Here is a 24,442-nt window from a genome sequence, read left to right as displayed (position 1 = left end):
TGAGGAGTTGTGGTCCACGGACAGCTTGTGTTCGCCGCTCCGTTTTGCTAGAAACAGTCCTTGGTGTCGGTCGTTTAGTGGGGGAAGATGCCTTCCATGCAAGGCGTTCCACAGCTCTCCTTATCTCCCCTTATCTTCTCCTCTTCCAGGTGGGGTTGCTAACCAGGCCCCTAAAGAGAACAGCAGGAGCAATGCAGCCATGCAGGAGATGGCTGGCACTAAGAGAACGTACGACGTGATGGAAGGGAGGACGGCCAGGCTGCTATCCGGACGTGAACTTTCCTCTGCTAATATAGAAGGTGAGGTTTGATAAGCAACTTGGACGCAATCGTGCATGTAGTTCTTGACTTACGTCCACCATACACCAAGCCCAAAACTTCCACCGCTAAGCAAGGCTCTTGTTAAGTGAGTTGCACCCCATATGACTACTTTTGTTCTGCCCCCAAAAATGACAAACCCTCTGTAGTTAAATTAATGATTCCTTTATTAGGAGCACCGGCAGCCCCAGCAAAAAGTTTCTCATCGCAGGCTAACAAGTCCGCCTGGCAGGGAGATGAATAGTTACCTGCCACATCTATTCATCTCCGCCTCCTGTCTTTTATCCCCAGAACTAAGGTGGGGCTTTGCTAGCAGTGGTGGCTCTTTTGTCCCAAGGACCAGCCCATAGATTTCCACTGCTCTCCTCTCCTCTGCCTTGTGTGCATCCATGTGTCAGGCACTGGACCCAGCTGTTCCTCCTCTTCCTCATCAGCCACCTCCAGACCTGGGGGCTGTTGACTCTCCATCTGAGGGCTGACAGACGGCCCAGGCCCCGCCCCCCCCCCTCTCTCTTTGACAGCTCCATTCCCTCCTCCCTTTCAGAGCTCTCAGGTTGCCTTGATGCTGACCTCAACTTCCACGCCTCCTCCTCCTCCTCTGATTCGGCTGCTGGAGGGGCCGGCCACCGACAGGCACAAAAGCTTTTTTGCTGTAGTTGTTAGCTGAATCACCACAATTGTTAAGTGAACCATACAGTCGTTAAGTGGATGTGATTTCCCCATCCACTTTGGTTGTCAGGAGCCAGTTGGAAAGTTTGCCCATCACGATCACATTGACCCTGGGGCATGCAACGGTCAAACACCCAAATTTTGATCTTATGACCATGGGATGCTGCCATGGTCGTAAATATGAAAACCGGCAATAAGTCATTGTTTTCAGTGGTGGTGTAGGGTCAAATGGTCACTAAGCTAATGGTTTTAAGTTGAGGACTAGCTGTATTGATAAAAATGTTTAATTATTTCTCAAATCATTCCCTCTCCTAGGTAGAAACCGGAAGAAAGTAGAAATTTCTCTGGGAATTCTTCTTTCCTAGTTGAAACAAACTCACTCCTGTCTCCTGTCCTCTCTTCTTAACTAGAAGGGGATTTTTTAAAAAGATGTTTCGAAATGTGCAAAGTTATTCGGGAGGGTGGAATTTGGAGATCTTGCTGCAGTGTAAAAAACAGAATAACAGATCCTTTCATCTTTTTCTGCTTTTCAGGGTATTCAAAACCTGAGATATTTCCACCTTGGCGGAAGAAAGATGTACATGCTTGGAAATGTCATTGTTTTAACTTTTGTTTTCTTGGTGTGTGTGTGTGTGGGTGTCATTTTAGGTTTAATGGGCCGAGCCATCCCTCCCGAGAGGCACAGTCCGCTCAACTTAAAGGAACCGCATCACATCCGAGGCTCCATCACGCAAGGTAATCAGGCAAGGAAGGTAGGAGATCTTTTTGAGTGTCTATTCAGAGGTGGTTTCAGCTGGTTTCAGACGAACCGTTAGTGGAAATTTTACCTGGTTCGTCAAACCGGTAAATACGACCTCCGGCTGCCCACCCGCCACTCCCTCCCACTCACCCTGCCCACTCCTGCCCTACATACATTGCCTTTGCTTTGCCACGCGCCTCAGCCTTGCCTCGAGTTGTCACTCCTTGTGGGACTATTGTCCACCCAAGCTTAGCGTTGGTCGATTCTGTTAAGTCGAGGAAGAAACAAGGTGGAAGGATGTCCCACTTTGCTTAGCTAGAACAGGGGATCCCAAACACAACAACCTTAAGACTTGTGGACTTTAGGTCAGGCCTGCAGCCATCTTTTCTTTTGGATCTTTGGCCTGCCACACTTTCTATTATTCTACTATGCATTTTGGGAAAGTGGGAGGGGGGATTGTACAGAGTTGGATGATATGTAGCCATAACAAAATCCTTTCTAGAAAGCCAAGGTCATCCTTTGTCTTTGTATCTCTGCACCTGACCGGAACTGGATGGGTGGAGATGCCAGCATGGCAGTGGGAGATTGGACCATGGGATGGACTTGTGGGTGTGGGGGCAAGATCTTGAACTTTCAACTGGGTGGGGAAAACCGGGAAGCTTTCAGATTTGGGTTTTCCCAGATGTGCCAACATGGCTCTCTTCATAAATTGGAACTGAGGAATACTTTGCCTCGGACTCTGATTTAATTTTGGATGCTATTTGGAACCCTGACACTTTAACTCCCAGAGGTCCCCAGCTAGCATAAGTTCTAGTCCCGCCTTAGGCATGAAAGCAGGCTGGATGGCCAATCACCAGGAGACGGTGAGTTCTAGTTATGGCTGGGAACTCTGGGAATTGAAGTCCACAAGTCTTGAAGCTGCCAAGGTTGGACATCCCTGGTCTAAGGTAATGTGTTCTTTTTCACTCTGGCTGGGGGATTCTGGGAGTTGAAGTCCCCAAATCTTAACAGCTGCCAAATTTGGAGGCCCCTGACCCTAAAGGAAAGGAGAAGAAGATTCGACAGGCCCTCTCTGTGTGTTTTTCCTTTAGGAATTCCTAGGTCCTACGTGGAATCGCCAGAGGACTACCCCCGAAGGGAAGCCAAGCAACTCAAGAGGGAGAACACACCACCCAGGGATTTAACAGAAGCTTACAAGGTCAGGAGCCACGAGTCCCTCACTCCGATGAAGGTGAAAGCAGTTCACGAAGGGCTGGTCACCACGGTGAAGGAAGCGGGGAGATCGATTCACGAAATTCCGAAGGAGGACCTTCGACGCACACCCGATCTCTCTCTGATGGCCCGACCCATTAAGGAAGGATCGATTACCCAGGTAGATTACACGGGGCTTGAAATAAATCCAATTTTTGTTACAGTCCTAGTTGAGCTTATAGGTGGTGGTGTGGCAGATTTCGACAGTGGGGAGGTTTGGGAGCAACATGGGCCAGTCCTGGAGTCTGGGGAAGGCTCTGAAGAGGGCTCTATGTCGGAGGTAGAGAGGGGGCCAGGGCCGTCTGACAGTTATCAGCTGCCTTCGGAGTCAGACATCAGTGAGGCAGAAGAACAGCTGGAGCCTGTTCCCAGTGAGCACATGTGCAGAGTTGCAAGACGAAGGGAAGAGCTAAAGAACAAGGGTTGACTTAGGAGTAAGTTGGATGATGAATGTCCCTTCCAAGTGGAAATAAAAGGGGAGCGAAAGGGGAGTGGAGTTTGCAGGAGACCATTCGTTCGCTTAATGGGTTCGTGACTCTCCGACGCTCCTTGCCAAGTTTTGCAGAGATAGGCCTGGCAGCTCTCCAAGCCAGAGGAGGTCTGTGACTGTAAATCCTCCCTCGAAAGACTTTTCTGGGTGTGAATGAGCAGAATTCACAGTCAATTAATAAAAGGGGGTTTTGTCGAGACAAGGAGTTTGCTTTATGCTCTCGGGAAGCCTCGGTCAGAACTTAGAACCATCGTTTAGTGACTATTTGAAGTTACTCAGCATTGAAAAAAGTGGCTTGCAACTGGTCCCCAACTTACAACCGTCGCAATATTATAAAATTCAGGGCTGGGCAATTAGCCAGGGCTATGGCAGCCTCCCAGGATAATATTTGCGACTTGCTTCCGATCAACAAATCAATGGGGAAAGCTGAATTTGCTTATTGAGTTTATGATTCGCTTAACAACTGCAATAATTCATTTAGCAACGTGTGGGGTGGGGGGAAGCTTGTAAAATTGGGCATGACTGATTGAACATCCACCTTGCTTAGCAATGTGAATTCTGGTCCCAATTGTGACCTTAAGTCGAGGACTATTCGTATTAGAAATAAAAGAATTGCATGGATAAAAAGAGAGCCCATATTGTTGGGTGTCAGGACGCTTGAAGCTAATCAAAAATGTGTCGATAAGCGTTCTCCTTTCTTTTAATTACAACAACAACAACAACAACAACAACAACAACAACTGTAGAGGTTCTCAGTCCTCCAGGCCACGGTTGTCCCAAAGATGCTTTTTTCAAGAGGCAACTGGACTTTTTTTTTTTTTCCTTTGAAGACGTTTTGCTTCTCATTCAAGAAGCTTCTTCAGCTCTGACTGGATGGTGAGGAATGGAAGGATTTATACTCCCTGCAGACAGCTGGTCCTTTGCATCCTTTTAGAAGATCATTCTGAGGGACTCAGTGGCTAAGACGCTGATCAGAAAGGTCGGCAGTTCGGCGGTTTGAAACCCTAGCGCTGCATAACAGAGTGAGCTCCCGTTACTTGTCCCAGCTTCTGCCAACCTAGCAGTTCGAAAGCACGTAAAAGATGCAAGTAGGAAAATAGGGACCACCTTTGGTGGGAAGGGAACAGCGTTCTGTTTGCCTTTGGCGTTGAGTCATGCCGGCCACATGACCACGGAGACGTCTTCGGACAGCGCTGGCTCTTCGGCTTTGAAATGGAGATGAGCACCGCCCCCCAGAGTCGAGAATGACTGGCACGTATGTGCGAGGGGAATCTTTACCTTTAGAAGATCATTCATTCCACACTGTCCTGTCAGAGCTGAAGAAGCTTCTTGGATGAGAAGTGAAACCTCTTCAAAGAAAAAACAAACAAGAAAGTCCAGTTGCCTCCTGAAAAATTCCCTTTGGGATTAAAAACAACAACAACAAGCATGCTCTTTCCTGGAGAGGTGGTGCCCCGATCGTCCAGCACAATCGATGGGGCACATTCTCCTTCGTTTCAATTAACCCCAGCTTGACCCAAAGGCGATTTAACCACAAGCTGCCTTCGAGGAGAGTAAACAGATGGTTTCTAACCGTTCCTTGGAGACCTGCCACGTTTAGTTTGCACGGGGCAAGAATAATGGCTTGGCTCCCACACAGAGCAGGGCACCAGCCTGTTCCAAAACTGCCAGATGTGATCTATCGCCTTTGATGGATTTGAATACAGGCCTCTCCTGAGCAGCTTCGGCCTTGAAGCGCTGGGTCTGTTTGCAAGAAAATGTTCGCCGACTTCCAGATTTTCAAAACAATGCTTGAACCGGGTCCATTCTTTGTACGCTGGTAAAATTTGGGGAGGGTTTTTTTTTGTTTCCATAGCAACAGGATGGGTGAGTCCCAGGCTTTGGGGTGGGGTGGGGGGAACAGATGGTTGCAGCAGCTTGATTTCGGATTGCGTATTAGATAATACAGAAAATGTCTACATGAGGAGAGAAGAGCAACAAAGATGGTTAGAAGGGATGGAGGCTCAAATATATGAAGGACGGTTGCAGGAACTGGGTTTGTCTAGTTTAATGAAAAGAAGGACTAGGGGAGACATGATAGCAGTCTTCCAATATCTCAAGGGCTGCCCCAAAGAAGAGGGAGTCAAGCTATTCTCCAAAGCACCTGAGTGTAGAACAAGAAGCAATGGGTGGAAACTAATCAAGGAGAGAAGCAACTTAGAACTAAGGAGAAATTTCCTGACAGTGAGAACAATTAATCAGTGGAACAGAAGTTGCCTCCAGAAGTTGTGAATGCCCCAACACTGGAAGTTTTTAAGAAGATGTTGGACATCCATTTGTCTGAAACGGTATACAGTTTCCTGCCAAGCAGGGGGTTGGACTAGAAGACCTCCAGGGTCCCTTCCAACTCTATTCCGATTGAGAATGATTAACTAGTGGGAGGATTTGCCTGCAGAAGTTGTGAATGCTCCAACTCTGGAAGTTTTTAAGAAGAGACAACCATTTGTCTGATAGGGCATAGGGCTTCCTGCCTGAGTAGGGGGTTGGACTAGAAGACCTCCAAGGTCCCTTCCAACTCTGTTATTCTGTATTCTGTGCAGAGTATCTAACGGAGCTCAGCTTATCTAAATTGAATTATCTATAGAGATAAAGCTATTTCCCACCCACCCCTTTGGAAATCTCTTCAGCTTTCTTCGAAGCTTACCTTGGTTTCCCCCCCAAAAAAATAAATGCTGGAACACAGTATCCTTCTGCATTTTTACTTTCTCTTTAACAACAAGATAAATATGGGTTGCATTTTTAATGCCTAAACTCCAAGCAGTTGGGTCCGCCTGCCTTCCACTTCTAGATTGCAACCCATGGTTTGCACAAACCCTAATTTAGAATCCTAGCTAGAGTTTGACTGCTGGTGTGTGTGTGTGGGGGCTTTGGGATTGCTTGTTGAGTCTGGTCAGGTTGGGTTTAGCTTGTTGTGGGAGCAGAAGAGATGAGAATTGGGCTTTGTCAATGGATGGGACCTCACAACCAAGCCAACGGTGGTTTGAAGACATCTTTGATGGCCTGGTTTGAGGGTCTGTCCCATCCATTCATTCCAAAGCAAGGCTGTTGGCTTAAATCCTAGGCCAAAGCAAAGCTGAGCTTTCTTAGGTGGGCTTGAACCCAGAAGACACTCCAAAATAGGAGTTCTCCTTGGTGGGGAGAACCTCTCATGAAACTGGAGGTTTCTGGACTCTTCTGTCCAAAAAGAAGTTCTTCTTTGATGGTCTTCCAGCCCATCAAATGGAAAGAGTGGGAATTAAAATAAACCAGTCCATGAAATGTGGCATCTTGACCTAGAATGGTCCTGGTCCTGCTGATTCTGTCCTACAGAAGAATGACTGAGTCTCTCATCTGCACCTCCATAACCGTCTGGTTTGGCTCTGCAACCCAGCAAGACAGACAGAGACTTCAGAGGAGAATCAGAACTGCAGGAAAAACAATTACTGCCAACCTGCCTTCCATGGGGGGCCTGGACACTGCACGAGTCAAAAAGAGGGCTGGGAAAATATCTACAGACCCCTCGCATCCTGGACATAAATTCAACTCCTACCCTCAAAATGATGCTATAGAGCACTGCACATCAGAACAACGAGACACAAGGACAGTTTTTTCCCCAGAATGCCATCCCTCTGCTAAACAAATAATTCCCTCAACACTGTCCAAACTATTTACTAAGACTGTATTACTATTATTCTTCTCTTCCTTCCCAGTACCTATCTCTCCCCACTTATAACTATAAGCATGTTGCTTGTATCTTTCAATTTATATTGCTTTTATTTGTTTCCTGGTGTGATCTGATAGCTATCACTAAGTGTTGTATTTTTTGATTCTTGATGAATGTATTTTATTCTCCTTATGTACACGGAGCACCGAAGACAAACTCCTCGTGTGTCCAATCACACTTGGCCAATAAAGAATTCTATTCCGTTCTGTCCTTCATCTGCCAGCTTAATGGTCCTTCTTTTTTTTTTTGTCTCTTGCTTCCAGGGTACTCCACTGAAATACGACACAAACACATCCACAAATACCAAAAAGCACGATGTCCGGTCCATTATTGGCAGCCCGGGCAGGAATTTTCATCCCATGCTCCCTATGGAGGCCATGCAGGACTCAAGGACGCTGGAAAGAGCTTACGAGGACAGTTTGAAAAGCAGGCCCAGCTCAGTGACGAATTCGGGGGGCTCCATCACGAGGGGAGCCCCCATGATTATGTCTGAGCCAGGGAAGCCTCGCCATAGCCCCCTGGCGTACGAGGACCACCAGACGGCCCATGGGGCAGCTTTTGGAGGTCACCTACATCGAGGGTCCCCCGTCTCCACAAGAGAGGCAGCGCCCCGACAACTGGAAGGTCAGCTATCTTGCTTATTCTCCTCTGACACTGCTTGGAGAATCCAAGCACGGTTTTAACTTTTGTCCATTTGCCTTGAGACTGAGGTTAAAGAGCCTTGGCCACGCCTCCTCTGGCCGGTAGAGTGCAGTTTTTTTTTAACTCAGTCCAGCCTTTAAGAGACGTAAATAATTTAGCTCTTGCGATATTATTCAGGATTTCATTTCTTACTAAATTTGGTATTGTTTTATTATAGTTTATTGTTGTCTTTTTTTTGTTTTGCGATTACGGGTTGGTTGTCTGCTGCTTGGCTGCGGGTCAACGCGCTGGTTTCCCCCGGTCCACTACCCGGGAATGTTGGGGGGGGGGGGAAGCAGGAATAATTCCTTGCTCCTCATCGTTTTTCGTTTCTTTGGCAACTTGAAGGTCAGCCATCTTGTTTATTATGTAGGAGCTCCTATTGTGGCCAGCCAGTGAATCTGTCAGCAGATTCGGATGGTGGGGAGGTTGGTGAGGAACATGGGCCAGTCCTGGAGTCTGGTGAAGGCTCTGGTGAGGGCTCTGTGTCAGAGGCAGAGAGGGGGACAGGGCCGTCCGACAGTTATCAGCTGCCTTCAGAGTCAGACATCAGTGAGGCAGAAGAACAACTGGAGCCTGTTCCCAGTGAGCGCATGCACAAGCTGCCAGTAGAAGGGAAGAGCTAAAGAACAGGCACTAACTTGGGAGTAAGGCCACAGGGGGAGGATGAAGGGCCCCTCCCAGAGGAAACAAAAGGGCAACGAAAGGGGAGTGGAGTTTGCAGGAGACAATTAGTTTGCTTGATGGGGTCGTGACTCTCCGAGGCTCCTTGCCAAGTTCTGCAGATATCAGCCTGGCAGCTCTCCAAGCCAGAGAAGGTCTGTGACTGTAAATCCTCCCTTGAAAGACTTTGCTGGATGTGAATGAGCAGATTTCTTAGCCAATTAATAAAAGGTTTTTTTGTCGGGACCAGGAGTTTGCTTCCTGCTCTTGGGAAGCCCCAGTTTCATGCTAGCTGGTTGTAGAACTCAAAAGTGTTTCAGCCCAACTTTCTATTGAAAGAGATGGAAAGACATGAGTCCTACGGAAAGGCCTTGGTGATCTATTTGATCATGTTTCAAGCACAGCATGACAATTTTCAGGAATTGTGGGCTTGTTTCTAATGCCCGTTGGTTGGCTGCTTCTTCAAAGATGTGAAGGTCTACTTCATCGGGGGGTGGGGGTGGGGGTGTCCTTGGTTCTTTCGGAAGGCGTTTGTTTTCTTGCAGATGTCTGTAGAGATTCTCCGTCCTCCAGGTCATGGTTGTCCCAAAGATGCTTTTTTCAGGAGGCAACTGGACTTTCTTGTTTTTTTCTTTTGAAGACGTTTCTCTTCTCCTCCAAGAAGCTTCTTCAGCTCTGACTGGATGGAGGGGAATGGAAGGATTTATATTCCTTGCAGACAGCTGGTCATTTGCATCCTTTTAGAGGGTCGTTGAGGCCACTTGGAGGATTTATCTGTAGAGATTCTCAGTCATCCAGGTCATTTCTTGCAGGTGTTTCATGACCCAACTAGGGAACCTCATCAGTGCTGTGAGAACACTAAGGACCTCACAGTTCAACCCTGAGCTATACAAAGACCTTCTTCCTTTGATGCTGTCCTCTTCTTCCGCAGGGAGCATCACTGCTGGGAAGCCCGTGTCTCAAGACCGAAAGGTCACTACCACCCCCAGGGACATCACCAGCTCCAAATCTCCTCACACCCCACTCCCAGAACACCATCACCCAATGACTCCGTACGAGCATCTTCTCCGTGGGACGAGTGGCATGGATCTATACCGAGGCCACATTCCACTGACCTTTGACCCTGCTGCCATTCCCCGAGGGATTCCCTTGGAAGCAGGTAGGAGAACGAAAAGTCCATAAACCTATCCCCTTTGCGGGGCATTCTGTAGCTACGTCCCAGTGCAGATTGGACCGTTTTTTAAGAATACGGGTCCCTGTACGGGACTTGGGTTAAATCAAAAAGTTAGCAGATCTTAGAGGTGCATGGAGAGTTGAGCCACAATCTGGGCAGTGGGTTCTCCAACATGGCGTGGTTGCAATTAGATCTAGGGCAGGGGTGTCAAACTCGATTTCATTGAGGGCTGCATCGGGGGGCGGGGGGGGCGCATGGCCAGCTCAATGTCAATCGTGTTGGGGCCACCTGTGGTGGCCAAGTGCTAAGGCAGGACTTCCCTCAGACCCTCAATTTGGCAGATCAAATCTCATCAGGCTCAAGGTTGACTCAGCCTTCCGTCCTTTCGAGGTCGCTAAAATGAGGAGCCAGATTGTTGGGGGCAAGAGGCTGATTCTGTAAACCGCTTAGAGAGGGCTGTAAAAGCACTGTGAAGCGGTATAGAAGTCAAAGGCCCATTGCTATTTCCTCTCCTTCCTTCATTTCTTTCCCTCTGAGGACTTCCCTCAGACCCTGTCATTTTAATCTCCTTCCTTCCTTCCTTCCTTCCTTCCTTCCTTCCTTCCTTCCTTCCTTCCTTCCTTCCTTCCTTCCTTCCTTCCTCTTTCTCTCCTTCCTTATTTCCTTCCTTCCTTTTCCTTCCCTCTTCATTCTCCTTTCTTCTCCTTCCCCCTCTTCCCTTCTTTTTCCTTGCCTTTCCCCTTCCTCCTTTCCTGTCCCTTCTTGCATGCTCAAATGCAAAAGGGGAAACATTTCTCCTTTTGCTTTGCTTTTAGTTTCTTTTGATAGCCCTCTGCCAGGGAAAACGGAGCTCCATTTTCTCTAGCAGAGGCATCGTGGGCCAGTCCTTCCCAGAGCCAGATCTGAACACCCCGTAGGCTGGATGTGGCCCGCAGACCTTGAGTTTGACATCCCTGATCCAGGGGTGGGATTCAGCCCGTTCCGACCGATTCTGGTGAACTGGATGCTAATTTTACAGTTGGTAGTTGAAAGGACTGGCTAGCCCTGTGTCCACCCTGCTCCGCCCATCCCAGGAGTTTCCACACGGCCCTTTTTGGATGCCAGATAAGTGCAGGGGCTGCACGGAGGCTCTGAGAGGGCTAAAAATGGGCCTCCCGGAAGTCTGGAAATGTTTCTGGCCTCCAGAGTGCCTCGGGAGCCCGGGGGATTCTATTTCCGCCCTCTCGGAGGCTGGAGGAAAGCCTCTGGAGCCTGAGGAGGGTGAAAATGCCCCTCTCCCCCATGGTGTAGGAGGCTGAGTAGGCACCACACCCACCCAGTAACTGGGCACAGGACAGGTTGCTAAAGTTTTTCAATCCACCCCTGCCCTGATCTAAGGATTGGCCCTGGGAAAGAGCGGGAAAAGGATTTGGAAGACCTTAAGTGGAGCTTTATGGTGTAGAAGACAGGAGTTGAGACCTTATACAAGGTTGGATGCAAATGTTCTAAAATCTGGAATGTGTTAATCACCTCCGCTTGACTCAGCAGCTGCCTATTACTTGCCGAGGCACTTGGCTCCTGGCCCTACGTACCCCCACCTCTACCCGCCCTACCTCATCCGTGGTTACCCGGACACCGCCGCCATGGAGAACAGGCAGACCATCATCAACGACTACATCACCTCCCAGCAAATGCACCACAACGCCGCCACGGCGACCACCATGGCTCAGAGAGTCGATCTGCTTCGCAGCTTGTCTCCACGAGAACCTTCCCTGGCTCTCAACTACGCAGCAGGTCTGGAATTCGTGAGGCGCCAGCGGGCCCGGGAGGGAGGGGAAGCCATGTTGGAGACTTGTTTGCACAAACGCCCATGAGACAGTATTCCAAATATCATCAAGAATTAAATCAGAGTTCGAGGCATAGCTTTCCTCAAAGTTCCAATTTACTAAGAGAAACACGTTGGTACAAAATGTGGGCAACCTGAATCTGAAAGCTTCCCGGTTTTCCCCACCCAGTTGAAAGTTCAGGATCTCGCCCGCACACACCCACAAGTCAGCCCCCTCCCCCAAAATATTGCAACACAACAGCTGCCAAGAGGTGACCACGCTCGCCGCCTCCTGCACCCCCAAAATAATAAGGCCTCCCCCAAAATAAGGCCAAGTGCTTATTTCGGTGGTCCAAAGAAAATAAAACCCGGTCTTATTTTGGGGGAAACGTGGTATTGGTTTGTTGGGCCGTAAGATTCTCCTTGAAGTGAGGCCCATGCCATGAGTGGACTCTTAAGGGAGAAGAATTAAAAACTGCAGGGAATTCAGAGCAGGCCTGCCAGCCAAATTTAAGCTCCATTGGTCTTAAAGAGGACGCTGCCCACCTGGGCTTCTCCTTCCGTTCCTAACCACCTTTTCCTTTTCCCAGCAGGGATAATTGACCTGTCTCAAGTACCACACCTCCCTGTGCTCGTGCCCCCCACCCCAGGGACCTCCGCAGCCTCCATGGACCGCCTGACCTACATGCATGGCGCTGCCCAGCCTTTCAGCAGCCGACACAGTAGCTCGCCACTCTCACCAGGTGAGTCAGGAGGGGACCTAGAGCCCGAGGCAGGTGAGATGCTTCCAAATATCCTCCTTTGGTAAACCGCCTGCCGAGGAGATCCACCGGCGTGCGCACAGGCAAAAGGTTCCGGAGTGGGAGAGTTGGAGGTCAAGGAGAACGAGAGAAGGCAAGCTGGAGAGGGAAGGAAGCTGTGTTCTAGATCGGCTGAAGGAAATAGGTGGAGCTCCAGAAGAAAAGTACAAGAGAGACTACCAGTGAGGTCCAGATCAAGTCAGAAGTGTGGGCTTGTAGGTTGCTTGACCTAATTTTGTGATCTGAGAGGGGAAGAATCAAGGGCAAATAACAGAGGTGTAAACAAGAACAAGGGAATACAAGCTAGAGAGAAAGAGGGAGTTCTAGATTGGGTGAAGGAAGTAGCTGGAGCTTTCTTGGAGAAGAAGAACAGAGAAGGGACCAGTGGGATCCAAATCAACTGAAAAGTATGGATTTGTGGGCTGCTCGACCCAATCTTGGGACCAATCCTGACCCAAGCCACCTCATGGCTTCTTGGTGGCACCCAAATGAAGGAAACCACAAACCAGCGACTTTAGTTCAGCCCAGAGTTAAGGATGATTGAGTCTGACTGCCCTTCCTCATGTTCAAGAACCCCATAATCCTGGAGGACAGTGTTAGGAACATGCAGGTTGCAATATTTTGAAAACAAAGTTTAGGGAAGGAAAGGAAAAACGCAAAAAAGAAATCTTCTTTATCTTCTTTTATATATGTGTGTGTGTGTGTGTGTGTGTGTGTGTGTGTGCGCGCGCGCGTGTGTGTGTGTTGTATTTGTGCTGATAAATAAAGGGAGACTAGTATAGATCTATTTCAAGCTATTTAGCTCTCATCAGCTAGCCATACCCTTTACTGGGATTTGAGCCTGGGCTGTACTACATATTAGGCAGATGTATTAGCTACTGTATATGCCACATATTTGGGCATACCAGGGGTAACACAAATACATGTATGTATGTATGTATGTATGTATGTATGTATGTATATGTATGTATGTATATACATATACGTATACACACACACACACATATACACACATATACACACATAGATATACATACATATACATATACATATATATATATACATACATACATACATACATACATACATACATACATACATACATAAATTGCTGTGTGTGTATATAGATATGTGTATGTGTATGTTCCAGGATAACTCTGGAATGCCTCGAGCAATTTCAACCAAACTTGGTACACAGATTACTTACCCTCTGGAAACAAATACTGTGGGGGTTAGACACCCCTTGGAGGGTGGTGGTGGGTGGTTCTGTTAAGATACAGCCTGTTGTGCCTTAAAATGGCTTCTACTGTACAGCACTGTGGAGTTGCTATGGTAACGGCTTCACAGTAGTCCACAAGGGGGCTCCCTCTGGTAAGGGGGAAAAATCCAGTGGTGGGATTCAAATAATTTGACAACCAGTTCTCTGCCCCAATGATTTCTTTCAACAACCAGTCCACCAAACTGCTCAGAAAGTTAACAACCAGTTCTTCCGAAGCGGTGCGAACTGGCTGAATCCCACCACCGGGAAAATCCAACGTTAGAAATTGCGGGGACGTTCATGGAAGGAGGGTTGGGATAAATAAATACCCAGGCAGCACCGGGTTGTCAGCTAATAGATTACTAAAAAAGAAGAAGGTAAAGCAGGATGAAGGACGATGAAGTGGACTACCCAAATGTCATTTGGATCTGAAGGTTTTTGAGTTCCCTACCCATAATCTCCGAGTTTTAACAGAAGAGAATAGCAGTATTCTCTCCGAGCTGGGTCATTTTCTTGCAGACCTTCCATTACCAAATTAGGTTAACATTGTCAGTGCTAGCTGGTGGAAGTGTGCCTACATGCACATTTCTCCCATTTGTGTGCCTTCGGGAGCATTGGAGCCCCTCATGTGGTACCGATAGAAGAGAATATTTGTAGCTTAAGGTTGTACTGTGAGGTTCTTGGTGCCCTCTGATGGAGGGTTATTTTTGTAGACAAACTCATGACCTAACTAGAGAACCTCATCAGGGCTTGAAGGGAATGGGGTTTGTGGAGAGGGAGGAGGAGGAAAGGACAGTAGGGTCCTTAGTGCTCTCTGAGGGCATCAAGGACCCTACAATTCTGAGGTTTTGTTTTTTTATCAAACATTCTTCGTCGAATGCTTTTTTTTGACTGGAGATTGATGGGGGTGAAATAGCAAAGCCACTGTAGAGCGCGTACCCACGATGGGGAAACAAACAACGGCCTGTGCTTCACAGGTACCCCTGTGCATTTAGTCAAGACGGGAGCCCCGGTTTCCGAACGGGATCAAGAACGGGACTGTGAAAAAGAACGCAAGAAATCGGTTGTGACCAGCACAGCCACGGTGGAACACGCGCCCATCTGGAGGCCGGGTGAGTTGAGGTTCACCACCTCGAATGGGAAGGAGTGGGGGCTTGGCACTGTCTCATTGTGCCCCCGTTTCATCTTTTATGACAGGCACCGAGCACAGCAGCGGCCGTACCCCCACACACGCTCACAAGCACTCCCCGGTTTCCCCTCGCACCCAGGAAAACGTTCAGCAGCGTCCCAGCGTGCTGCATAACACCAACATGAAGATCATCTCTCCAGAAGGTCTCACTCCCACCGTTTTGCGGTAGGTCAAATGCCGGAAAGGCAGAAGCAAGTTGTTCGCGGCAGATATCTAGGGCACAAAATGGAACCTGCGCGGATTCTGTGCCCTGGTTTCTTGTCTATTATTTACCATTTCTTGGTTTGTCACACCGGCATTGTCCAACAGGAGAAATCAGGAAATCCAGGTGGTTCAAATGAATGCAAGTAGTCCTCGCCTTGCAACCAGAGTTGAATCAAAAATGTCTGTTGCTAAGTGAGGTGTGTTTAAAGTGAGTTTTGCCCCATTTTACAACCTTCCTTGGCATGGTTGTGAAGTGAATCCCCACCAGTGTTAAGTTAGTAACACTGTTGTGAAGTGAATCTGGCTTTCCCATTGATCTTAGCTTGTCAGAAGGTGGCCAAAGGGGATCACGTAAACCCGGGACATGGCAACCGTCATAAATATGAGTCAGTTGCCAAGCATCTGGATTTTGATCACATGACCACGGGTATGCTGCAGCGGTCGTAAGTGTTAACAATGGTCATAAATCAGTTTTTTCAGTGCCGTTGTAACTCTGAAAAGTCACTAAATGAGCTGTTAGGTGGGGACTACCTGTATAGAGGTTGATTGGAAGGTTAAGTTCTCTACAAGAATCTGATCTACTAACAGTGAAAGCAAATTGACGGTAGAGAAGAGTCAACTCAAATCAAATCTGCTGGAGTTAGATCTCTTGTAGGCTCGCGACTGATGACGCATTTGACCCCTCCCTCAGCCTCCTACAGTCAGCCAGGTGTTTGGCAATTTTGTCCACCTGGCGAGTCCTACCCCAGGACCTGTGACAGGCAAACGTTGTTGTTTGATGGGCTTCAAGGGATGCAGGCGGTCAGCTGTTCCGGGTGAAGCTGCCATTTGCAATTGACTGGTGTTTCTTTGATAGCTACACACCTTTTCTTACCTGCATTCAGACAATTGGAGGGAAGGTGTCTTACAGGCAAAATTCCACATGCCAATTCTGGATGTTAGTATAGGGAGGGGAATCTGTTGGAAATGAAACCCCTTTTCGCGCAGTCCCTCCTAGATGGTTTTTTTCAGTCACAGACCCCAAATTATAATCCAGCAAAAAAAAAAAACTGCCTGGCCCCAGATTCTCCATCTGCGCAAGTGCAGAAAGTACCGTATTTTTCGGAGAATAAGACGCACCGGTGTATAAGACGCACCAAGATTTCGAAGAGGTAAGTAAGAAAAAAAAAAGTTTTTGCCTTCCCTCAGCTCCCAGCAGGGACTCTGCAGGCTTCAGCAGGGCTGGGGCAAGGCAAAAATGTCCCTGCTTTTTTTTAAAAAAAAAACAGGCCGTTTTTCACAAAAATGGGGGGGGGGCGGGACTTCAGGAGGCCAAAAATGGCTGCATTCGGTGTATAAGACGCACCAACATTTCCACGTTCTTTTAGAGGTGGAGGTGCGTCTTATACTCCGAAAAATACGGTATATCCTATCTGTAGTTTAGTTTGCACTTGGAAGTTCAAAATAACAGAACTGGGAGGGACTGGGGAGGTTTTCTAATCCAACCCTCTGCTCCTGCAAGAAACTATTCTTAAATGTCTATAGTAGTAATGGCTAACTTTTTCTGTCACTGCGTGCTGACCTGCATGCCGGAAATGGATCCTACCTGGAAGATCAGCATTCCAGTGTGCATTCCCGTGCCGGCAATTTAAATTCCAACCTCCGACGTAGGTACGCGCCCGACAAACAGCTGTAACCCGAGGCACATGCATGCTGGAACGCTGGTCTCCCAGGCATTGGCGCTCCCGTGTGTGCAAAGGCCAGCTGGCTGGCGCATGTGCACGCATAGAAATGTGGCACAGGAGCCAGTGAGGCCATGCGTCTGGGACGAAATGGCTCTGCATGCCACTTCCGGCACACATGCCATAGGTTCGCCACCATGGGGTCTATAGAGATTCTCCGTCATCCAGGTCATAGTTGTCCCAAAGGTGTTTTTTTCAAGAGGCAAACTGGACTTCTTGTTTTTCTTTGAAGACGTTTCACTTCTCATCCAAGAAGCTTCTTCAGCTCTGACTGGATGGTGGGGAAGGGAAGGATTTCTATTCCTTGCAGACAGCTGGTCCTTTGCATCCTTTTAGAGGGTCGTTGAGGCCACTTGGAGGTTTCTCTGTGTCCTCAGGGTCACCTGAGTGGTGCAAATGGTTCCTGTAGTCTGCAATTATTTTCCTCTGGAAATCCATTCCTACCCCCCACACCATTCCAAGGGTCTTCATCTCAAATTGCATAGCTAAAAGTCTGTAGAGATTCTCAGTCCTCCAGTCCTCCTTTTTTTTCAGGAGGCAAACTGGACTTCTTGTTTTTCTTTGAAGATGTTTCGCTTCTCATCCAAGAAGCTACTTCAGCTCTGATGGGATGGTGGGGAATGGAAGGATTTATACTCCTTGCAGAGGGCTGGCCATTTGCATGGGTTTGAGTACAATGCAGGGAGCCATGTGCATTGGGGAAACAAAGCAACCACTTCATAAACACATGGCACAACATAAAGGAACAAATCCATCAGAACAAGATTCAGCAGTCCGTCTGCAGTTAAGAGACAAAAGTCGCTCTTTTGAAGGCAGCAAAGTCCACATTTTGGACAGAGAGGGCTGCTGGTTTGAAAGAGGGGCCATTTACGTCAAAATTAACAAGCCTCTTTCAACAGAGGAAGGTGGGGGGGGGATAGGACATCATCTATTTCTAATCTACAACATAGTCCTTTCAACAGTTCCAAGAAGGCTCTATACCCATTTGCACCACTCAGGTGATCCTGAAGACACAGATAAACTCCAGGTGGTCTCAGTGACCCTCTAAAAGGATGCAAATGACCAGCCGTCTACGAGGAGTATAAATCCTTCCATTCCCCACCATCCAGTCAGAGCTGAAGAAGCTTCTTGGAACAAGAAGCGAAACGTCTTCAAGGAAAAACCAGAAAGTCCATATGCCTCTTTGAAAAAGCACCTTTGGTGCACTATACCATTCCAGACAAATGGATATCCAATATCTTCTTCAAAACCTCCAGCACTGGAACACTTAACAACTTCTGGATTTCTTCTAAGTGAGCCCTGGCAGAAATCCGGGACTTTAATAACCCCATAATTTACCTTCTGCTCGACACCCCTTGCAAAAGATGGGAGTATTTCCTTCTTCTCCCCCTGTGAAGATCTCTTGACGTGGTTTTCTGCTTTGCAGGTCTACTTCCTCCTCCTCCTCCTCTTCATCCATCGCCACCACGTCTCCAGCCTGCTCCTCCGGCTTCTGTCCGGCATCGGCGTTGCGCAGCTCCATAAGTGGCATGGACAACTACGCCTCGGTGATGGAGTCGTCTCATATGCAGAAGGAGGTCTCCTCCTCTAGGAGCCAGGACATCAAAAGCGAACGGTCTCAGCCTGAGAGCAACCACCTGTTCACCTCCAAGTTGTCTGCGGGTCCAGGAGGTTTAGAACAGACAACTTCGCCCGTAAAAGCTACCGAGCCCAAGACTTTGTCCTCTTCTGGGCCGGGGGCAAGCCACCCGTTTAGCAGAGGACAGGGGAAAATCCAGCCTTCTCATCACAGCCCCCTGGACCCATCACTGCACGCCTCTTCGGCCCCCGAGCAGCCGAGTAGAGAAAAGAGTAAACCCTTTTCAGTGCAGGAACAGGAGCTGCGAGTACTCGGTAAGACTACCATGACAGCGGCCAACTTCATTGATGTCATAATCACGCGCCAAATTTCTTGCAATAAGGGGAGGCCCGAAAGAAGTTCATTAAATAACAGCACCAATGGCGATGGTAAGACATTGGAGGGTGAATCGGGGGCGGCTCTCCGCGTCGGGGGGTGGGCCTTCCAGCCCGCACCCGGAGACGTTACCAAAGATCCTTCCCTTTCCGCAATCATTTATTTCTTTATTTTTATTTCAAAGCGTTTTAATTTTCACATTTGTGGTGATGGCCCCTTTATGTTTTCAGCGTTGTCTGCCTAAAAGCCCCTGTTTTGCACTCTTCCTATGCTCATGCTTCTTCCTTCCCCCCCCCCCCCATTTTAAGCCTATTTCCCCCCCCCCTCCCTCGGTTCCCATGCGTTTGATTTCCTCTTGGAGCATGTCGTTGTCTGCGGCAGGGCAGGCTAGACTTGGAAATGGGGAGGGGGTCTCTCAAAAAGGGACAAGAGTGTAAACCAGGGCTGTCAAACTCCTGGCTCACGGGCCAGATGAGTTACAGGCTGGCCATGCCCACACCCGGTTAAGTGAAGGGGAGGGGAAAGTCCCAATACGTCACGTGACAACGTGAGTTTGACACCCCTTTGAGAGGATGTCATGGATGCACCATCAAATCCCCCCCCCTCCACAACTTATCCAGGCCTGTCCAAAGAGGTGGGGGCTTTTGTTGCACAGTTGTGATGTGTCATTTTCGCTGTTTGGACACCCGTCCACCTGCCTCTGTGGCCCTCTGCAAAATGTACGAAATGCAGGAATGGGGGAGGTCAGGAATTTCAGCACTGCGCTGCCTTGCAGAACAATTTCGTGTTCTGCTTTGTCCATGAATTGTTGTCAACTTGATAAAGTCGGCCGAGATACAGATAGTCCTCGACTTAACGGCCACAGTTGGGGATCAGGATTTCCACTGCTAAGCAAGGGGAATTGCTAAGTGAGTAGTTGCTCAGCCATCCGGGAAGGTCACAGATAGTGATCAGGTGACTCCAGGACAGTGCAACCGTCATAAATACATGACGGATGCCAAACGCCGCATTTTGATCACGTGACCGCAGGGATGCTGCAGTGGTCGTCAGTGTGAAAAACGGTTGTAAGTCCCTTTTTCCAGTGCCGTTGTAACTTTGAACGGTCGCTAAGCAAATGGCTGTAAGTCGAGGACTACCTGTACACAGATCGCAACATGGGGAAGGTCGTCTGGTGCTGAGCCAGAAGATGTTGGCGGGGAGAGAACGAGGTTTATTAAATGGTTCCTCGGTTTGTTCCCCCCAATCTCCGGGCTCCCGGATTGGTTGAGACTACAACTCCCCAAATTGCAAACCAGGCGCTGGCTGGGGAAGGCTGTTCTAGAACTAGAACCATGAGTTCGGTTGCAGCTCGAATGGAAGTAACCCTTGGCGGTATCTCCAAACTCGGCAACACGCAGGTGTCAGCAATGTGGCTCGGCCAATGAGTTGCTTGTCCACAACAAAAGCTGTTCTAATTATACTGTTGAAGCTTTTGTGCTGGACAACTGAAGGTGGGGGACTGTACCATTTCATACCACACTATATTCCAAAAGAGCCCAGGGGAAGCCACTGTGTGCTTCTCAACAGCGTGGCCCCTCATCCAGGGACTATGGGTCAGTTCAGCCTGGACCGAGGTTGAAGGACCTCTTGAACGTTCTCAGGTCATCTTCTCTACGTAGGGATCCAAGTAATGAGGTCTCAAAATGCCAGGTGTCAAAAGGGATCTTTTGAGGCAGGGGTGAAATGCTACCGGTTTGGGCTGATTCGCCCAAACCGGTACTAAAAAATGCTACCGGTTCACCCAAACTGGTGGTAAAAATATGCTACCAGTTCAGCCGAACCGGTACTTTCAATGATCAGCTGTGTGACATCAGCTGTGTCGCACAATTACAGCTGATTGTCGCATAGCTGATCGCCGGAGCTACCAGTTCACCCGAACCGGTAGCATTTTTTTACTACCAGTTCCGACGATCAGCTGTGCAACAATCAGCTATACCGCACGATATATATTCGCTAGGAAAGCAGGAAATCCTGCTTTCTAGTGAATCTAAATCACACTGCACAGCTGTCGTCCCCCCCCCCCGCTGTTCTACTTACCTTAAGGCAGGGGTGTCCAAACTTTTTGCGAGGAGGGCCAGATTTGGTGAGGTGAAAATATGTGGGGCCGATCATTCAGCCTGACATTCTTTGAACCCTTAGCATTAAATGTGAATTAACCTACCGTATTTTTCGGAGTATAAGACGTACCAAGATTTTGAAGAGGCAAATTAAAAAAAAAAAGTTTTTGCACTCTCCCACGAAAATGGGCCTTTTTTTTTAAAGGGCATGAATAGCCTTTAAGAGGCTTCTAGAGTGCTCCTGGGGGCTGGGGGGGGGGGCAGAGTTGAGCAAAAAAAATGGCCCATTTTTTGCTCATTTACGCCCTCCACAGCCCCCAGGAGCACTCTGAAAACCTCCTAAAGGCTATGCACAGCCATTTTGGTGAAGGGGGCAGAGTTTTGGGAGGCAAAAAATGCTGTATTCAGTGTATAAGATGCACCCAGATTTTTAGGCTCTTTTTTGAGGGGAAAAAGATGCATCTTTATACTTCGAAAAATACGGTATTTTATGAAAGACTAAACAAATAACTCCAGTGGGGAGAAGAGGCTGCGGGCTGCTTGAAATTTGAAAAAAGGGCCACATTTGGCCCCCGGGCCGCACTTTGGACATGCCTGCCTTAAGGCTTCTTAATCCTCCTTTTTCAGCGCTGTGCGGTAGCGCCTACGGTTGCGCGCGAAGCGAACCAGTAGCGAAACGAACCAGTAGCGACTTCAGAGCATTTCACTCCTGCTTTGAGGGTATCTCTCATCCTTTTGGGTCTCCTACCAGTTGTCACTCAGCTGAGAAGGAGAGGCGTCCCACCGACCGTTAAGGGTCTCTTTTGTGCTCCTCAGTTTTCCGTGGGAACTACAGTCCTGATGGCGTTGAAACCATAAGCCCCGTGAACTCCCCCTCTGTCCTCCACGAGAAAGGGATGAAGCTGACTCAAGATAAGGAGAAAGGTCAGGGCCTCCCCCACCCATAAACAGGGACCCCCTCCCCATTTTGGTTATGGCGCATTTCATCCCGCCCGTTGACTTTTCTCACGTAGGTTCCCTCAAACCTTCCGCGACGGAGATCTCACACATGCAGCAGCTCCACCAGATCAGCGACGGTCATCAGTCCCCCGGTCAGCCGTTGCAGGGACTCCCGAATGCCAAAGGAAATCAGCGCGTCGTCACCTTGGCTCAGCACATCAATGTAAGTGGGGTCATAAAATGCAAAGTCCGGTCGTAAGTCATCTTTTTCGGTGTGACTTTGGTTGTTAAATGAATGTTTGCAAGACAAAGACGGCCCCAAGGTGTCTCAAAGAGATAGGGAACTCTCTCGAGAAATGACCGCAGATAAAAACCGAAGGGTGTCCCTTTCTTACAGGAAGTCATCACTCAAGACTACACGCGCCATCATCCCCAGCAGCTCAATCCCCATATCCAGCCTCCCGTCTACTCCTACTCGGGGGCTGGTGGTCCTGTGTTGGATCTCCGACGAGCGCCTACCGAATCTTACCTCCAGCACCAACCAATGGAACACGTTTCGTCTTCTAGAATTTCCCCTGAAAATGAACCAGATCAAAGGTGAGGCTTTCTTTGCTCTTTCTGGTCATGAAAGCGGTCACCGAAGGAGGAAGATGGGCTATAGGGACAGAAAGGGGTGCCCAAATCATGCTTTCTGACCTAAGCTTCCCAAGTGCACAAAGCCGACTCCTCGTCCCGATAAAACCTCTCTTTATTTAGTTTAAAGTGAATTCCTCTCCGGCAAAGTCCCGGCCAACAATCTTTCATGAGATTTCACCGCTACAGACCTTTATCGGGCTTGGAGAGCTGCCAGGCCGATATCTTCCAAACGCCAAGCTGTAGCAGCAATTACTTGGCCAGAAGTCAGGAACAGATCTTCCCCCGAATGAATTGAACTCCTGCAAACTCCACTCCCCTTTTGCTCCTCTTTATTCCCTATGGGAGGGGCCGTTCCCCGTCCTCCTGTGCCTTTACTCTTGAGTCGACCCCTGTTCTTTAGCTGTTCCCTTCTCCTGGCAGCTCTGTGCATGCACACACTGGGAACAGGCTCCAGCTGTTCTTCTGCCCCACTGAGCAGCTGATAACTGTCAGACGGCCCTGGCCCCATCTCTGCGTCCGACGCAGAGCCCTCCACAGGGCCTTCCCCAGACTCCAGGACTGCCCCATGTTCCTCCCAACCTCCTCACTGTCCGAATCTGTTACCAGCTCTGCTGGCCGCTAGCTGGCAACAACATCAAGATTTGTGGAGAGAACCAGGCAGGGGTCATGTTCCCACTGCAGAGGGAGCCTTCAAGGATCATAGAGTGTCAAAAAGAAACACCAGTGGTGCAAACTTTGAAGGAGACACCCATCCAAACCGGACCTACATGTCTACAGAGATTCTCAGTTATCCAGGTCACGGTTGTCCCAAAGGTACTTTTTCAAGAGGCAAACTGGACTTCTTGTTTTTCTGTGAAGATGTTCCGGCTCTCATCCAAGAAGCTTCTTCAGCTTTGATGGGATGGTGAGGAATGGAAGGATTTATTCTCCTTGCAGAGGGCTGGCCATTTGCATGGGTTTGAGTAAAATGCAGGGAGCCATGTGCATTGGGGAAACAAAGCAAGTACTTCATAAACACATGGCACACCATAAAGGAACAAAACCATCAGGACAAGATTCAGCAGTCCATCTGCATTTAAAAGACAAAAGTCACTCTTTTGAAGACAGCAAAGTCCACATTTTGGACAGAGAGGACAGCTGGTTTGAAAGAGGGGTCAAAGACGTGTTTTTCCTTGAAGATATTGTTTCCTTGAAGAAGTTTCTTCAGTTTCTTGGATGAGAAGCCAAATGTCTTCAAGGGAAAACAAAGTCCAGTTGCCTTTTGAAGAAGCATCTTTGGAACATACCTGGCTTATAATTTTTTTGATTCCCTCACCTCCTTCAAAGAACGCTGTTTGTTGCAATTCTCGTTTTTGGTCCTTCACTCTCCAGATCTTCATCCATTAAAAGGCCCTTTTCTGCCCCGTCTCACCCAATGGAAGAACGGACAATTCTCAACCTAAAATGAGCCCCACAACCAACCCGCCCATGGTTTCGCACGTTTCTTGTTGCCCGAGTCTCACCTTCTCGCTCTTAACCTCCACAGGTCCCCCGAGCAGATTAAAATCCCATCTTCGGACAATTGCATCGAGCCGATTTCTCCGCCCGAGGGAAACGGAGAAGCTGAGCGTGTCCGAAACAGCGCCTACCCCATTGTGTACCGTGAGGCCGAGCAGCTGGAGCTGAGGTAAGCAGCTGGGTGGACAGCGTAGCAGGCGATGGAATGGCTTGGAGGGTCAGCTGCAAAAGACTCGCTGTGTCAGGGTCCCAAGTAAGACCCCCAACGAAAGAAGACTCCGAGGCTGGAAGTTCCTCAAAGTTCCATTTTATTAGAGATGTCCTACTGGCACATCTGGGAAAACCCAAATCTGAAAGCTTCCAGGTTTTCCCCACCCAAAAGAAAGTCCAAGTCCATGTCCAGCACCCACATGTCCATCCCATGTCCAATCAGGCACCATCCCAACTGGAGATGCCTCCCAGTCACACCCTTCCAGGTGCAGGGCAGAATGTCCTTGACTCTTGGAGAAAGGAATGTTGTTATGCCTATGTATCTCCCCAGCTCCATACAATGCCCCCCTCCCAATTTCCCCCACACTAAATGTGGCAGCCCTGAAGATCCAATGCCCAAGAAGGCTT

The 24,442-nt window shown here is 48.7% G+C and overlaps 1 protein-coding gene across 12 annotated transcripts in view; it reads left to right on the top strand.

Annotated features, from left to right (window-relative positions):
* The window catches only part of NCOR2 (nuclear receptor corepressor 2), a 213,267-nt gene that overhangs the window by 172,493 nt on the left and 16,332 nt on the right, over positions 1-24,442 (top strand). For 8 of the 12 annotated variants that reach the window (XM_081966828.1, XM_081966827.1, XM_081966826.1 and 5 more), the window contains 14 exons: positions 150-299; positions 1,635-1,721; positions 2,817-3,097; positions 7,472-7,832; positions 9,484-9,711; positions 11,251-11,499; positions 12,121-12,273; positions 14,566-14,700; positions 14,786-14,942; positions 18,129-18,709; positions 21,569-21,676; positions 21,766-21,914; positions 22,089-22,288; positions 23,853-23,993. In XM_081966828.1, coding sequence (XP_081822954.1) covers positions 150-299; positions 1,635-1,721; positions 2,817-3,097; positions 7,472-7,832; positions 9,484-9,711; positions 11,251-11,499; positions 12,121-12,273; positions 14,566-14,700; positions 14,786-14,942; positions 18,129-18,709; positions 21,569-21,676; positions 21,766-21,914; positions 22,089-22,288; positions 23,853-23,993 — 2,980 coding nt within the window. The remainder of the gene's footprint in view (positions 1-149; positions 300-1,634; positions 1,722-2,816; positions 3,098-7,471; positions 7,833-9,483; positions 9,712-11,250; positions 11,500-12,120; positions 12,274-14,565; positions 14,701-14,785; positions 14,943-18,128; positions 18,710-21,568; positions 21,677-21,765; positions 21,915-22,088; positions 22,289-23,852; positions 23,994-24,442) is intronic. The other 4 variants (XM_081966824.1, XM_081966825.1, XM_081966829.1 and 1 more) reach the window with 4 other exon arrangements.

The sequence above is a fragment of the Natrix helvetica genome (assembly GCF_964273705.1).
Source record: "Natrix helvetica genome assembly, chromosome: 14".
NCBI lineage: Eukaryota > Metazoa > Chordata > Lepidosauria > Squamata > Natricidae > Natrix > Natrix helvetica.
This window is presented reverse-complemented; position numbering and strand designations above follow the sequence as displayed.